Raw genomic sequence first — 17,130 nt, forward strand, 5'->3', positions numbered from 1 at the left:
TGACTGTGGACTTCTGGCCTTCATAACTATAAGAGAATAAATTTACTTTAAACCACCCAGTTTGTGGTACTTTGTTACAGCAACACTAGGTAATGAATATGTCATTCTTCATCATCAGAGATTTCAGGCCAATGACATCACTCACTTTCAGATAAAGATGGCAGATTGAACATACATATCTACTTTCACTCCCTCCTGAAATCTCAATAAAACAATAGAAAAGGAATATTTTTAGAAGTAGTAAACCCACAAAGATACAGAATAAGAGAGATGACTTTAATAAAATTGTATTAGGTTGGTGCAAAAGCTACTGCAGGTTTGCATTGTTGCCATTTGATACTGGAAAAGAAAAAAAAGTGAAAATGTTAGTCGCTCAGTCATATCCAACAACCCTTTTCGACCCCACAGATGTAGCCCACCAGGCTTCTCTGTCCATAGAATTTTCCAGGCAAGAATACTGGATTGGTAGCCATTCCCTTCTCCAGGGAATCTTCTGGACCCAGGAATCAACCTGAGTCTTCTGCACTGCAGGCAGATTCTTTACCATCTGATATTGGGATACATTTTTAAATAAATGAAGTTATGTTATACATTGTTTTAATGCTAATTTCTTGGTTTGGTTTTTTCCTAATGACATTACTTGCTGTTTATTTTATATTTATTTGAGACTATGGAAATGATGTTAGACAAAAAGCAAATTCAAGCAATTTTCTTGAGTTCAAAATGGATTGTAAAGCAATGAAGACAACTCACGACATCAACAATGCATGTGGCCCAGGAACTGCAAACGAACGGACTGTGCAGTGGTGGTTCAAGAAGTTTTGCAAAGGAGACAAGAGCCTTGAAGAAAAGGACTACAGTAGCCGGCCATCAGAAGTTGACAACAACCAATTGAGAGTCATCATCAAAGCTGATCCTCTTACAACTACAGAAGTTGCCAAAGAACTCAATGTCATCCTTTCTATGATTGCTTGACATCTGAAGCAAATTGGAACAAAGAAGAAGCTTGATAAGTGGGTGCTTCATGAGCTGACCAAAAATCAAAAAAATTGTCATTTTGAAGGGTCGTCTTCTCTTATTCTATGCAACAATGAATCATTTCTCGATCAGATTGTGATGTGCAATGAAAACTGGATTTTATATGACAACCAGCTCAGTGTCTGAACTGAGAAGCTCCAAAGCACTTCCCAAAGCTAAACTTGCAACAAAAAAAGGTCTCGGTCACTGGTGGTCTGCTGCCGATCTGATCCACTGCAGCTTTCCTGGGGCTTCCCAGGTGGTGCTAGTGGTAAAGAATCCGCCTGTCAATGAAGGAGATGTTAAGAGACATTGGTTTGATCCCTGGGTTGGGACAATCCCTTCTGAACCCCAGCAAAAACCATTACATCTGAGAAGTACGCTCAGCAAATCGATGAGGATGCACAGAAAACTGCAACACCTGCAGCCCGCGTTGGTCACCAAAAAGGGCCCAATTCTCCACGACAACGCCTGACTGCACGTCTCACAACAAATACTTCAAAAGGTGAATGACTGGACCACCACATTTTGCCTCATCCACCATATTCACCTGATGCTGCTAAGTCGCTCCAGTCGTGTCCAACTCTGTGCAACCCCATAGACGGCAGCCCACCAGGCCCTGCCATCCCTGGGATTCTCCAGGCAAGAACACTGGAGTGGGTTGCCATTTCCTTCTTCAGTGCATGAAAGTGAAAAGTGAAAGTGAAGTCGCTCAGTCACGTCCGACTCTTCTCAACCCCATGGACTGCAGCCCACCAGGCTCCTCTGTCCATGGGATTCTCCAGGCAAGAGTACTGGAGTGGGCTGCCATATTCACCTGACCTCTTGCCAATCAACTACCACTTCTTCAAGCATCTTAACAAGTTTTTGCAGGGAAAACGCCTCCACAACCAGCAGGAGGAAGAAAATGCTTTCCAAGAGTTCATCGAAGCCTGAAGCACAGATTTTTACACTATAGGAATAAACAAACTTATTTCTCATTTGGCAGAAATCTGTTGATTGTAATGGTTCCGATTTCTATTAATAAAGATGTGTTTGAGCCTAGTTGTAAGGATTTAAAATTCATGGTCCAAAACTGCAATTAGATTTGCACCAACCAAATAGAAACAGAAAAGCCAGAGAACTAGTGGGAAAGGATTTAGGTCTTAAGAACCAAAAAACTGACTTATAAGCCAAAAAAGGCAAAGGTAAAGAAACAATACCAAATATACAAAAAAATCCCCCCAAACTAAAAACTGGCAGTATCAGGAAACTCTGGAAGTAGAGGTGGGATCCAAAATAAGGAGTCAGGTGAAAAAATGAATTTAAGAAGTAGGCAAATCTTTAAATTCCCTTCTCCACTCAGCCTTCTAAGGACTGGTCCCTCCTAAATTTGGTAAGGGGTTGGGGAGAAGTTATTCTGTGAAAAGATAGAAGCAAGGGCTGGGAACTTAAGTTGTACATTAAAAACAAATGGACTGAGTGAATATAAACACTGAATGCTAAGATACAACCTCCCACCCCCGATCTCTCAAATTCCAGAATGCTGGCAATCTGCTTTTTATCCACTTGGTGAGAGACTCTGAACATATGCATAGAAAAATCTAGAAGAATATATACTGCATGTTAATCATTATCTCATGCGGTAAGATTACTGAAGAGTCTCACTTTCCATAATACGAAGTGAAGTCAAAGTCATTCAGTCATGTCTGACTCTTTGCGATCCCATGGACTATATAGTCCATGGAATTCTCCAGGCCAGACTACTGGAGTGAGTAGCCTTTCCGTTCTCCAGGGAATCTTCCCAACCCAGGGATCAAACCCAGGTCTCCCGTACTTCGGGCAGATTCTTTACCAGCTGAACCACAAGGAGAGCCCAAGAGTACTGGCGTGGGTAGCCTATCCCTTCTCCAGTGGATCTTCCCAACCCAGGAATTGAACTGGAGTCTCCTGCAGGTGAATTCTCTACCAACTGAGCTATGAGGGAAGCCCCCATCCATAGAATATGTTTCTAAAATGTTATAATGTTTCATGACAAGCACATATCACCTTTCTTCCTGCAAAAAAGAATAAAAATATAAAGATCAGAGAGAATAAACAGAAGAGAAATGCTCCTTATACTAGATGGACTGAAGAGGTCCATTAGGCTCAAAATGTCTATGTAATTCAGTTTCTTGCCAAAAGCTGTGTGGCTCAAGTCCTTTGCTTGGAGTGAAATCACCCTGCCACTCTGACCGCAGTTTATTGGATCATGATCAGTGCACAAGCTAATACAACCATATGCAGAAAAGCATCACTCTCGCCGTGTAGCTAACTACCTCTCTCAGGAATGGTGGGAACTCTGTCCAGTCAGAAGGGAGTTCACACAGAGTTAACAGCAAACCAAACTATCACACCCTCTTGAAGATGTTTACTGCTAGGTACACAAAGAGAAGACAGGTCATTCAGTTCAAGTGTGAAATGTCTTAGAGCCTAACCTACTATCCAGTCTCAACTGGGACTCAGGGTGACTCCTCTAAGGCTAACAGGACAACTTCACTCCAAAATATCCTTCAATAAACTTACACACACACCAAAAAAGCAAGACAAAAAAGTTTTCACTTCACAAATTCAAGAAAATTAGTTATCAGGGCCACTCAATGCATCAGCTTTCCAAGAATACAGGCAAAAAATGACAAAATAATAAGAGCCAAATGGAAGAAACATATATTTTCAAATTAACTGCAAATTAAATGACAAAATAATAAGAGCCAAATGGAAGAAACATGTATTTTCAAATTAATCATCAAAGTATGCACCATTCATCATTTCATTTCTTTTCATTTTTTGGTTCTTTTCCAACTACCAAAGGCTGGGTATAAAAGAGATAAAATTCAATGTAATGTAATTTAGCTGTGAAAAAGGAAGTTAAAACCAAGAGCAAAAGTTAGATGGTTTCTGAGTAATCGGAATTTAAACCAGTAAAATAAATAATCTTCTGATAAGTCATTCTACTCACCTTTCCTGTACGACAGATTTGTAAATCTATTACCAGATACTTATTTCATAATCATTTAAGTTTAATTATGGAACAATTTAAGTTTAATTATGGAACAATTTAAGTTTAATTATGGAATAATTCTGAAGATGATAAAACACTAATTGAAACTTTTCAATAAAATATAACATAAAACATGACAAAACAGATTGAAATTAATATTTTTTCTTCCTCCACTTACTAGTTGTTACACAGTGAAGAGTATTTGCTTGGTGCTTAGAATTTAATGCTTCTATGGAAATCACTAGCTGTCCTTCTAGCAATGCTCCCTTTGATACTCCTGCTGTTTCACACCTCTGGTAAATTATTAAATATTTCAAAATCTGGAAAGGGCACAATTCAAAGAAACCACAATCGTCTTTAAAAATCATGGTAACAATAAATTTGTATGATACAGTTAATAATTCTCATTTCCAAAAAATAATATTCTTGCTTGCAAAATGTCAGATTTACATTTGTTAAGAACAAAGCATTGTGTCTAAACAGAAGACATAGCTAGGTGAGTGACATAAAAAGGAGACAGTGAAATTCAAAACAATGTCCAAAACAGGAAATGAAGACAACAAATTGCTTTATTCAAAGGATAAATTCATCTGGAAATAATAAGTTGGAAAAATTAAGTGGGAGTTTGTTTTTCCTGTTTCTTTTTTTCTTTCCAAACAAAAGTCAACATGAAGATTATGAATAATAATGGCATCTGCTTGTGAATCTTTACTTTTCATTGTATCAACATTTCCCAGGGTTAGAATACTAGTTAAGAGCACTGACTTTGGAAGCAGATACCTGGGTTTGAAACCCTGATGAGTCAAATACTAGCACGTGACCCTATGCAAGTTGCTTAACTTCTCTGTAGCACTGCTTCCTCACTTATAAAAGTGAGGGCAAATCTACCACATACGATGGCTGCCGAACGTAAGCAAAACAATACGTTCAAAATGTTTAACACGGTGCCTGGCAGATAGTAAATGCTTAATAAATATTAGCTATTATTTCTAATAAAGTCATCTGCACACAATATTCTAAGTTGAACAGGTCTCCAAGGTATCTTGGTAAAACATTCAATCTTGATAATTTTAAAATAAAATATATTGTATTTAATTTCCATGATTATTTATGAAAGTAGACTCCCACTTCCACACTGAGGTACCTGCAGCAAAAATTATTAACCCCCCTTTTTTTAAAGGCAGAAAGAACTCAGCATGAGAACATGGGAACTAAGATCCTAATTTGTACCAGTTTGTAAGGATGGTTTTCAGGCTTTTCTACAGTCTAACACTTTCCCTCACATATCCTCTGACTTACTGTGCTCCCTCTGTTCAGATTTTTCCGCAGTTTCTTTATCCATAATGAGAGAGCAGTAGGGAAAAGCAGTAGGGAAAAAGCCTGTGAGTCAGAAGCTCTGGGTTCTATCCTAGGTTCTGTCATCTGTAAAATCTAAACCTCCAACTTTCTTTGACAACAAAGGCAGGAAAATTGGGAAAACTCGAGGTGACTTCAGGTCAACTTCTTGTAGCCTATGGTTCTATTTGATCTGTCTCTGTGGTAAAGAATCTGCCTGCCAATGCAGGAGACCTGGGTTCCACCCATGGGTCAGGAAGATCCCCTGAAGGAAGACATGGCAACCCACTTCAGTATTCTTGCCTGGGAAATTCCATAGACAGAGGAGCATGGCCGGCCACAGTCCACAGGGTCGCAAGAGAGTCCGACATGACTCAGTGATTAAACAACAAACAAGTAATTAAGTACTAGCTAGCAGTGGTTTTCCCAATCTTCCTGGATTCTTTGTCAAAGAAAGTTGGAGGTTTAGATTTTACAGACAACAGAACCTAGGATAGAACCCAGAGCTTATGAGTTCCGCTTCTATGAAGAACCGACTCATTGGAATAAGACCCTGATGCTGGGAAAGAGCGAAGGCAGGAGGAGAAGGGGACGACAGAGGATGAGATGGTTGGATAGCATCACCGACTCGATGGACGTGAGTTTCAGCAAGCTCCGTGACTTGGCGGTGGACAGGGAGGCCTGGCGTGCTGCAGTCCACGGGTCGCAGAGTCGGACACGACTGAGCGACCGAACTGAATGCCTAGTAATTAATCCGTCTACGGTTTACAGTTAACTACGAGGTCAGTAGTTAAGAATTCAATCAGGTAAGGCTATGAAAACTCTGTCACGAATGAACGAAAGCGGCCACTCTGTGCGAGGTGTTCAGTCCCGCCCTCCAGAGCATCTCGGGTCCACGGTGGCCTGAACTAGGTTACTGAGGCGTCCGAACCGCAGGTTCTCATCACCCCGCTGCTCTGGGCCCTGACCCAGGAATCCCCTTCACACCTCTGGTGACCCGCGGGCCTGACCCGGCTTTCCCTCGCCCCCACTTTAGCACAAGTTGGCCTCGACTCCCCCCGCCCAGCGCGCCCATCCCTGCTGTCCGTGCGCTCTCCCGGCACAGGCTGCCATCCGAGCTCGAACCCTAGCGTCCTCTGAGGTGTGGCAAACCCTTGAGCTTCCTTAGCAGCTTTCTTAGGCGTCAGATGGGGGCGACACCCGCGCTCAGCGGACAGCCATGCCCCTCCCCACACACACTAAATACTTCTGAGCGCCCCCAGGTTTGACTGCCCAGGCGCTCCCACGCCTCGCGTCTCATCTGTACCTCACAACCCCGCGAGGGACAGGCTGACTTGAACCGAATCCTACCATTCCCGAACCTTCCTTCTCCCTCAGGCAACGCCAGACCCCTCTGCCCAAACTTCTCGGCCTCCTCACAAGACCCGTCTCCTCAGAGTGTCCTCCTTTGCTTTCTCTCCCTTCCCGGCATCACCTCGCAAACTGCCACGGCCGGCCCCTCCATTCCGCACCCGGAGCAGCAACCACGCCCAGTGGCGGGGCGCCCACTGGGGCTACGACCTCCGCCTGCGCCCACGCCCACGCCCTCGTCAGGCCGCCCAACGCCGTCCCTTCCCCTTCCCCCGCCCCCGCGCGCGCGCGCCCCGCCCACCGGCCCACCGCGCCTGCGCACTCGGCCTCCCTCTCCCAGACACTGAGCGCAGCCGGGACCTGCCTGACGTGGCGGGGAGGGCCCCGCAGTGGCGGCGGCGGCCCGTGGGCGGATGGCTGGGCTCGCGGCGGCGATGGGGAGAGCCCGCGGGTGGCAGCCGAGGCTGTGGGCGAGCAGGAATGAGGCCAGGCCACGACTCCTCCTTCCTCCCGAAAGAACTTTCCCACGGTCCCGCCGCGAGGTGCAGCCCTCAGCCCTTTGCCTCCGCCTGGAGAGGGGCTGAAGTGCCGGATGCGGGATACCCAAGCCGGTGCCTGACCTCCGAACAAACAGTCTCACCTTCTGGTGGGGCTGCTCCAGGTGCCCCAAGCCAGCCTCTGGTTCCCAGACTTTAGCAAATAAAAAGGAGTTACGTGTTAATTTCAGGTTTTAAACATATTTTAATCATACCTGTATCCTATGCAACATTTGGGACATATATGTACTAAAAAGGGCTTCCCTGGTGGCTCAGAGATTAAAGCGTCTGCCTGGAATGTGGGAGACCTGGGTTCGATCCCTGGGTCGGGAAGATCCCCTGGAGAAGGAAATGGCAACCCACTCCAGTCCTCTTGCCTGGAGAATCCCATGGAGGGAGGAGGCTGGCAGGCTACAGTCTGAAATTCAAAACTGGACTTTTGAAATTCAAGACTTGTATTTTGTCTGGCAACCTGTCCCGAGCAGGTCCCCAGCTTAATCCCGGGCTGCCAGCAAGCGATAGTCAGGATCTGGAAAGGAACAAGCCCCCCCCACGTTTGTGCATTAAATATGCCAATGACAGGACCAGGGTTTCTTAGTCTCTAGCTCACAAGAGAAGCTTCGGGAGAGCATTCCCAGCTGATGGAAAAGAAGGTAGTCCTCCAGACTGGCCAGTGAGCTCAGGGCTGGTCAGGGAGGGGCAGGTAAGAGGGGCTTGAGCCCAAACTGTCAGTTTGGCAGCTGGTTCCTCAGACATCCAAAAGAAAACTAGTGAGAGAGAGTCCTGCCTGGCAGAGTTGCCCAAGGAGGAGGGTGGGGCAGGGTGTTGGCTGCTTTCCTTCAGGGAAAATTCTTCCACCCCAGCTCCAAGAAGCCAGGACTGGGCAAAACAGGCAGGGGAGCTGGCAGAGTGCCTGTCCCATACACAGCTTTGGTCCTGCTCCAGAGTATATGTCTACTGAGACCTGGGTCATAGCCTTCTTCCTCTTTGTTCAGTGCTGTGGACCACCCTCCCCACCTCTGTTGCTCACAGGTAGACCTAGTAGAGAAAAATGGCTTTTATTATATTTATGGAAAGTTCATCATAATACCATCTGGGATTTGCTAAGAGAGCTGACATTTGGGAAATCATTGGTGCCTTCCTCTCCCTCACTCTCTTCTCTCTCAGGTGTCCCCTTTAGGAAGGTGATTGCAAGGGGAAGGGAGCTAAGATTGAATGACTGACAGCCTGTTGTCAGATAGCACTGGCTCTTTACATAATGTTTATCTTACTCTCGCAAGTACCTTGTGAGATCGTTGTTATCTTCACTATTTGATGGGTGAGAAACCAAGATACTGAAGACGGCTATTTAAAATATTTCCTATGGCAAGATGGCTATTTAAAATATTCCCTATGGCAAGTGTTGGCTCAGCAGAAAATGCCCCACCTTGAGAATGACACTGGGATTCTCAGGAAGGGTGGAGAACCAGTGCCAGTGTAGAAGTACTTCAGATGAGTTGGTCTTCAAGCCCTTGTCCTTGGAGTGAACTTCAGGGGTGAACAGGCACTGGAACATCGAGCATCATCCTAGAGTTAACGAATGCCTAACAGAGGTAGCCAGGGACCAGACACAGGCAGACGTGAGGAAGGGAGCCTGTGATCTGAGGGCCTGCCATCAGGATTGCTGCCATATAAACCACTGTAGTCAGCAGAGTTTGATGGGGACTTGCTGTGCTAATTGGCCTTCACCTTGCATTTATCTTAAGTAGTTCTCCCAACCTTATAAGGGAGGTATGGTTGTAGTTGTTTTACAAATGATGAAACTGAAGTTCAAAGAGGAGGTTGTATGACACTGAGTTTGTAAATGGCAGAGCCAGAATATGAAATAATAAACTCTTTATTTGCTGCATTGGGTCTTAGTTGCATCACCCATGGCATGTGGACTCTTAGTTCCTCAACCAGGGGTTGCACCTGCATCCCCTGCATTGCAAAGCAGACTTTTAACCACTGGACCACCGGGGAAGCCCCTGAAATAAAAATCTCTTAACCACTCCTTCCACTTCTGTACAGCTATGCAGTGCATCTCTCACATGGTTGTGACCTGCCTAACTGCTTGTCTCAGGATTCTGCAGTATAGGGACATCAACATGACCAGGAGAAGCCAACCCCTCCGTGCAAAAGCTGAGGCAATGACCTCAGATACATTCATCTCCCTACAAACTAAGGCTTGAATGAGCCACAGCTCCCACCCTTATTTCACCCATCAGTGTGTGCCCCCATTCTGTTTGGGGTCTAGAACCTTATATACTATTGGACTGACTCCACTTTATTAAAACTGTATTTACTCAGAGCCCATCCTCAAACTAGTGGAGTGTTAGAGCCAAAAAGGATTATAGAGGTTATCAGTGATACCCAATAGATGAAAAAATTGAGGCCCAAAGAAATGAAATGGTCTTTGTGAGGTTAAGTTCATTTTAGTCAACCAGGTCAATGAAGGAGCTTTTGGATGCTGCTCCGAACATGTTCAGTCTTATGAGCAGTGTCTTCAGGGGGCCAGTTCTCCCCAGTCTTTAGTTGTTGTTGTCTTTAAGTGGCTAAGTCGTGTCCAACTCTTTGCAGCCCCATGGCCTGCAGCACACCAGGCTCCTCTGTCCTTCACTATCTCCTGGAGTTTGCTCAAATTCATGTCCATTGAGTAGGTGATGCCATCCAACCATCTCATCTTCTGCCCACCCCTCTTCTCCTTTTGCCTTCAATCTTTCCCAGTGTCAGGGTCTTTTCCAGTGAGTCAGCTCTTTGAATCAGATGACCAAAGTATTGGAGCTTCAGTTTCAGCATCAGTCCTTTTAATGAGTATTCAGGATTGATTTCCTTTAGGATTGACAGATTGGATCTCCTTGCAGTTCAAGGGACTCTCAAGAGTCTTCATCAGCACAATTTGAAAGCACTGATTTTCAGCACTCAGTCTTCTTTATGGTCCAGCAACAACCAGTCCTTAGACTTAGTGGCATATTGACTGCTTGCATTCATCTACTTACCTCAGGATTTGGGTCACTGTTTGGGCACTGCATGCCCACTTTACACATGCTGTTTATTCTGAGAAGAAATCCCCAGTCTGGCCAAAGAGACCCCATCTGAAGAGCCCCAGATTGATTCTGACCCAAACCCAAGGGTTTGAGTAGAACCAGAACACCCAAGGAAATGCTACCAGGTGGACAGTGATATTTTAGGAACTGTGGAACTGCCTTTCCCTTTTGAGTGTGCCCTCTCTGGGCATATCATTCCTGGATACTTAGGAACTAACTTGTTCCCACCCTCTTGAATAGCATCACCAACTCAATGGACATGAGTTAGAGCAAACTCCAGGAGATAGCAAAGGACGAGGAAGGCTCGCGTGCTGAAGTCCATGGGGTCGCAAAGAATCAGACATGACTTATGGACCGAACAGCAACCACCTTGTTCCCAGGCTCCCCTAGAGCATTCAAAGGCCCTGAAGGAATGACCCTGGGCGCTTAAATGCAAAATATTCTCCTTCTCAGGCTGTTGCAAAACTAACCCCCCTTGAGCAGTTTCTTTCCCCCAGGGAAACAGTTAAGAGAGCCTATTTCTCATGCAGGCAATAGAGAAGGGTTAACTGCTTCTCTCGGGTCCTGAGTCAAGTCTGTGTCCCACCAGTTCCCATAACCGGGTTTCCTGAAATGGAGCAGGTCCCAGGTGCCTCTCCACTAATCACTTCCTTGGAAATGGGGCCAGAAAGCTCAGATTAGCTCATCCCTTCACCTTCTTGAGGCCTTCTCCACCCGGAGCACAGAATCTGGGGCAGCTTCACGACTCCCCTCCCTCTGCTTCCCTCTCAGGGGTCACACAGGGATGTTCTTGCAGAGGCAGGTTAGGTTATGGAGGGCACTGGAGGCCATAGGCATGCTGCCTTTTGTGCCAATTCTTGGACTACAGCAAAGGAAAGATTCTCCCCCCAGGACAGTATCAGTGTTTGTATAACTAGAGTATTTCTTCACCCCCACCCCCATGTTTTCTTCCTCTCCTTCTTAGAATGACTGATGACACCAGGTAGCTTCCTGCTTTTCCTGGCTGACAATCACCCTTTGCACTGATTTCTCATCTACTAGTAGCAGGTTCTGTGGCCATCCCAGGAGGTAGCATTCCATTCCTGTTAGTGTCCAGTTTCTCCACTTCCTAGGTAACCAATGAAATCTATGTCACAAAGTAGTTCTCCTCTCATAACTGGCTTTTTACTTTCTCTCTAGGCAGGGCTGCCTTTGTCCTGCCAGCTGGTGTCCACCGCAAGGGAAGTAGTCTTTGTATAACAGAAGACTTGGGAATGAAAACAGCCGTGTGATCTGGGCACGTATGGCCAAAGTAAACTTATTGGTTCAAAGCCCAGATGATCAGCTTTATTTGAAAGACACGTAGGTTGACCAGGTCAAAGATTCTTCTTCTAGGCACTTCATTAAAAAAGGACACTGATTCCATACGTTCAGTCTTGGTTTAGTTGTACGATTACAGATGTCGTTCAGTCGCTCAGTCATGTTCGACTCTGCGACCCCAGGGACTGCACATCTGTACATGACTACTGCAGAAACTACGGCTTTGACCATATGGCCCTTTGTCAGCAAGTGACATCTCTGCTCTTTAATATGCTGTCTAGGTTGGTCATAGCTTTCCTTCCAAGGAGCAAACGTCTTTTAATTTCATGGCTGCAATCCCCATCTGCAGTGAGTTTGGAGCCCAAGAAAATAAAGTCTGTCGCTGTTTCCATTTTTTCCCCATATGTTGCCACGAAGTGATGGGACCAGATGCCATGATCTTAGTTTTTTGAATGTTGAGTTTTCAGCCAGCTTTTTCACTCTCCTCATTCACCTTCATCAAGAGGCTCTTTAGTTCCTCTTCACTTTCTGCCATAAGGGTGGTATCATCTGCATACCTGAGGTTATTGCTATTTCTCCTGGCAACCTTGGTTCCAGCTTGTGCTTCATCCAGCCCAGCATTCCACATGATGTTCTCTGTATATAAGTTAAATAAACAGGGTGACAATATACAGCCTTGATATACTCCTTTTCTGATTTTGAACCAGTCCATTGTTTCATGTCTAGTTCTACCTGTTGCTTCTTGACCTGCATACAGATTTCTCAAGAGGCAGGTAAGATGGCCTGGTATTCCCATCTCTTTAAGAATTTTTCACTGTTTGTTGTGATCCACACAGTCAAAGGCTTTGGCATAGTCAATGAAACAGAAGTAGATGCTTTTCTGAAATTCTCTTGCTTTTTCTATGATCCAACAGATGTTGGCAATTTGATCTCTGGTTCCTCTGCCTTTTCCAAGCTCAGCTTGTACATCTGGACACACTCAGTTCACATACTGCTGAAGCCTAGCTTGAAGGCTTTTGAGCATTACCTTGCTAGCATGTGAAATGAGTACGATTATCCAGTAGTTTGAACATTTTTTGGCGTTGCCTTTCTTTGGTATTGGAACGAAAACTGACCTTTTCCAGTCCTGTGACCACTGCTGAGTTTTGCAAATTTATTGACCTATTGAATGCAGCACTTTAACATCATAATTTTTTAGAATTTGAAATAGCTCAGCTGGAATTACATCACCTCTACTAGTTTTGTTCCCGGGTGGTTCAGTTGGTAAAGCATTCGCCTGCCAATGCAAGAGACACGGGTTCAACCCCTGGGTCAGGAAGATCTCCTGGAGAAGGAAATGGCAACCCACTCCGGTATTCTTGCCTGGGAAATCCCATGGACAGAGGAGCCAGGCGGGCTACAGTCCTATGGGGATCACAAAGAGTTGGACACGACTTAGCGACTGAACAACAACAATGCTTAAGGCCCTCTTGACTTCACACTCCAGGATGTCTGGCTCCAGATGAGTGATTACACCAACATGTTTATCTAGGTCATTAAGACTTTTTTGTACAGTTCTTCTGTGTATTCTGCCACTTCTTAATCTCTTCTGCTTCTGTTAGGTGCTTGCCATTTCTGTCCTTTGTTGTGCATATTTTTGCATCAAATGTTCTCTTGGTATCTCCAGTTTTCTTGAGGAAATCTCTAGTCTTTACCATTCTATTGTTAGCCTCTATTTCTTTGCATTGTTCACTTAAGAAGGCTGATTATAGTACTCTGAAGTATTTTTCCAGGAATGGTGCTATACCTTTAAAGCTAGTAATATGGAAACTTGATTGAGCTTATTTTTCACTGCGCTCCAAGTTGACTTGATTTTCACCCTTTCTAGCTTTAAGACCACTTTTATCTTCTGTTTACCCAACTCTCATTCTCATAGCTGAGAAAAGGCTGTGAGATCAAAAATCAAAAAATCGGGATATCTTAATTCTTTTCCCATTTTACCACTTACTTTAGGTGTTATGTTCTAGTTTTCCACGACTAAAATAGGAAAATTCTCCCAGGAATATGGTTAAAATAGCATCTGTGAAACAATTTGGGGGCTTCCCAGGTGGCGCCAGTGGTACAGAATCCACCTGCCAGTGAGAGACTTGGGTTCAATCCCTGGGTCAGGAAGATCCCCTGGAGTAGGAAATGGCAACCTACTCCAATATTCTTGACTGGAAAATTCCATGGACAAAGAAGCCTGGCAGGTTACAGTCCATAGGGCCACAGAGAATCAGACATGACTGAGTGACTGAACAGTAAACAGCAGTGAAATAATTTGAGAGTTTCAAAATCTTTAAGTTAGAAGAAATCTTAGAAGTCATTTAATCTAGTACTTCCAAACCAGAGGAGCAATATTTTTTCCAGCTCATTTCCTTTATCTCCACCCCTCCTCCCAAACAGCCTCTCTCTACCTCCTTCCTCAACCTATTCCTGGTATTCAAGGCAGAGAGTCAATCTATTAATAGTTGCATATTTTGAGTGTTTAGGATTAGGAAACACCTCCCTAATATCATGCAATAGTCTTTCCAACTGTCCTGACAAGTTAATATCTAGTTTTTACTTGAAATGTTGAATTTACTTGAACAGATGAATTTGCATGAATTGTTGGAAATATGCCACCTTAGAGACAGTCCATTCGGGTTTTGGACAGCAGTAGTTTGGTAGTGTTCCTATATATTGAACTGAAACCTGCCCTGCTGTGTCTTCGACCCATTGTTCCCAGCCTTGCCCTTTGAAATCACTGAGAATTCATCTAATCCTTTTATAAAGGGTAGAGGGACATACCCACGGCTGTTACTGTTAACTTGACATAGTGGTTCAGACCTGTCCTGAGTGATTGTATATTACAGATGTCCTTTGCCTTGTACACTATGTTCCTCAAATGTATAAACCCTGTTTTGTGTGAATCAAATCATTTTAAACATACTGGCACGAGGTAGGGGGAGGAACTGAGAGAGTCAGACTGACATATACACACCACCATGTGTAAATGGATCATTAGTGGGTACCTGCTGTATAGCACAGGGGACTCAGCTCCGTGCTCCGCAATGACCCAGTGAATGGCATGAGGAGGGGTGGGAGGGAGGCTCAAGAGGGAAAGGATATGTGTGTACGTATAGCTGATTCAGTAAAGCAATTATACTCCAATAAAAAATAAATAAAAATTATTTTTAAAAGTTAAAAAGATAAACATACTGGGAAATGGACTGCCTGAAAGAAATCCTGTTATTAGTTCTTTCATTAACTGAAGAATCCTTTTGTAATGCAAACAACCCCCATTTAACCTTTTTTGCAAATCTAGATTTTCATACATTATGTTTTACTTAAGGCAAGATTTGCCTACATACAAAACAAGTAAAATAATGATCGCAGCAATAGCTAACATTTATTAAGTCCTTATCTGGCACCAGCTGTCACAAACCTGACATGCATTGTTTCATTTCTCATCACAACTTCATTTAAAGGTATCCCCTATTTTCAGGGGAATCTAGGCTTAGAGAAATTAAATAACTTGTCCAAGGTCACACAATTGGAAAGCAATGGCCTAGAATTTCAACAAGGTCGCAAGACTCCAGGACCTTGGGTCCTGATCACCAGAAAGTCTCAGGTTGCCAATACTAATTGAAATGACTAGCTCCTAGCTATGTGTCACAGCACAGGTAAGTCAGGCTCCAATATAGAAAACTGACCTGAGATCTATAACTTCAGAGATGGATGTAGAATCTACCCTTTTTGAGTTCTGGCACTGTCGATTTCCCCACACAACTCACATTTTCCAGTGCAATTTGATCAAGGAGCCCCCAAGATATCCCTTCAGTTATTAGCACTAAGCACATGCTGCAAATTTTATTTCAGGTATACGGGTATCATCAGACATTTTTCTCACGGCCTATTCCCAGGAGTTTGTGGCATAAGCTTCTTAGAAGAAAAAGGTAGTTCATTATTGACAAGTAAGTGTTTCCCAGGTGGCTCGGTGATGAAGAATCTGCCTGGCAGTGCAGGAAACACAGGAGTTCGATCCCTGGGTCAGGAAGATTCCCTGGAGGAGGAAGATTCCCTGGAAGAAATCCCTGCTCCGATATTCTTGCTTGGAAGATCCCATGGACAGAGGAGCCTGGCAGGCTACAGTTCGTGGGGTTGCAAAGAGTCAGACATGACTGGGCACTCACGCACCATACATATTGACGGGTAAGATCAAAAATATTGAGAATCATGGTTGATCCCAGCCTGTTCCTAGGTGAGCTGGAATCATTCAAATGTGTTTTTAGGCCCAGTTTTTAATGGTGCTTAGGTTTGCAAGTTAAAAATAGTTTAGGACGGATGGTCCATAAATAAGTACTGTTTTGAATCCAAACTGGACAAAGATAAATGGATGTAATACTTCTATGTCCTCAAATCAGTTCCAGTTTCTCCAGTTTAGTCAGCACGCACGTAAGGGCATTGCTCAGCTCAGAACACATCCTGCGAGGCTCCTAGAACCCCAGACTCTTCCACACTGTAGAAGGGAGCTCCAGGTAGGGCTCCTCCCTCCTCCGCACCCCTCCTCTACCCACAGACATCAGATACCCTATTTGACTTTATCTTGGCTCATTGGCAGACCTTTGCTTTCAATTACATGATCTTTGCAAATTATGTCTGAGTTGGTGTTACAACTCTGAGTTGGCCTCCAACTCAGTCTCGAGAAATCAGGTCATTCCTTGCAAGGTGCTGGAGCTCCCCTCACAAGCCCACCGTTCTGACCTTTCCTTGTACAGCAGGCTTGTTTACAACCTCAGGTCACAGACTTAGGTGAGGAAATACATTATTTTCTTTACTTCTCAACCTGGTTCTTCAGCCTCCATTTCTACTAATGGCAGATAAATAATAAACCATGCCAATTCACGACAACGCAATCATTTCAAGTTTTAAACTCACTCTCTTAGGACTCTCCTCCCAGTCTTCTTCTCGCGGTGTTCTGTGTTGAGGTTTATGTATTATTCGGATACCAGGGAAGGGGCTTCAAGGTCAAGTGTCATCTTCGGTCTCTCTTGCCTAACTGCCAACTTGGTTTTAGCCATTGGGCACTGCAGCTACTGCAGTCGCTGTTCTCTGGTGGGTGGAAGCTGTGGTCTTGGTATAAACAGACAGCAGTGATTGCTTCATAGGAAGCTCAGTGGCTCCCATTTCAGCTCTTCCTGGTATACTGAGCCCCCAGTGGGTCACTGACTTGGGTCACAGACTCCTCAGCATCTACCCTGGGGTTCTTACCACTCCCCCACCCCACAGCAGTCCCCAGAATCACCCAGTTCTCAGCTCGCTCCCACACTCCTCTCAGGGGCTGGGCACCAGGGAACTTTCCCGAATCCCTCCAAAGGTCAAGGCGCCAAGAAGACTTGGACTTAGGGGATGAGAAGGCTGGGGGTGGTGAGGAGATGAAGTCTATGTCAGGCCTACTTTACCTACACAGGTGACGGTACCACTTCTGCTGTGCCAGTTGCTCTTGTTA

The 17,130-nt window shown here is 44.6% G+C and overlaps 1 protein-coding gene across 1 annotated transcript in view; it reads right to left on the bottom strand.

The window, feature by feature from the left end:
- Positions 1 to 6,984, bottom strand: part of TOP6BL (TOP6B like initiator of meiotic double strand breaks) — an 87,886-nt gene extending 80,902 nt beyond the window's left edge. The window contains exons 1-2 of the mRNA XM_086385653.1: positions 6,846 to 6,984; positions 4,215 to 4,356 (exon numbers count right to left, since the gene is read on the bottom strand). Of these exons, the coding sequence (XP_086241779.1) occupies positions 4,215 to 4,356; positions 6,846 to 6,875 (172 nt within the window). The 5' untranslated portion in view covers positions 6,876 to 6,984. The remainder of the gene's footprint in view (positions 1 to 4,214; positions 4,357 to 6,845) is intronic.
- Between the last annotated feature and the right edge of the window lie 10,146 nt (positions 6,985 to 17,130).

The sequence above is a fragment of the Bos grunniens genome, chromosome 29 (assembly GCF_055505025.1).
Source record: "Bos grunniens cultivar Pamir isolate PY7600 chromosome 29, Bosgru_T2T1.0, whole genome shotgun sequence".
Taxonomy (NCBI): domain Eukaryota; kingdom Metazoa; phylum Chordata; class Mammalia; order Artiodactyla; family Bovidae; genus Bos; species Bos grunniens.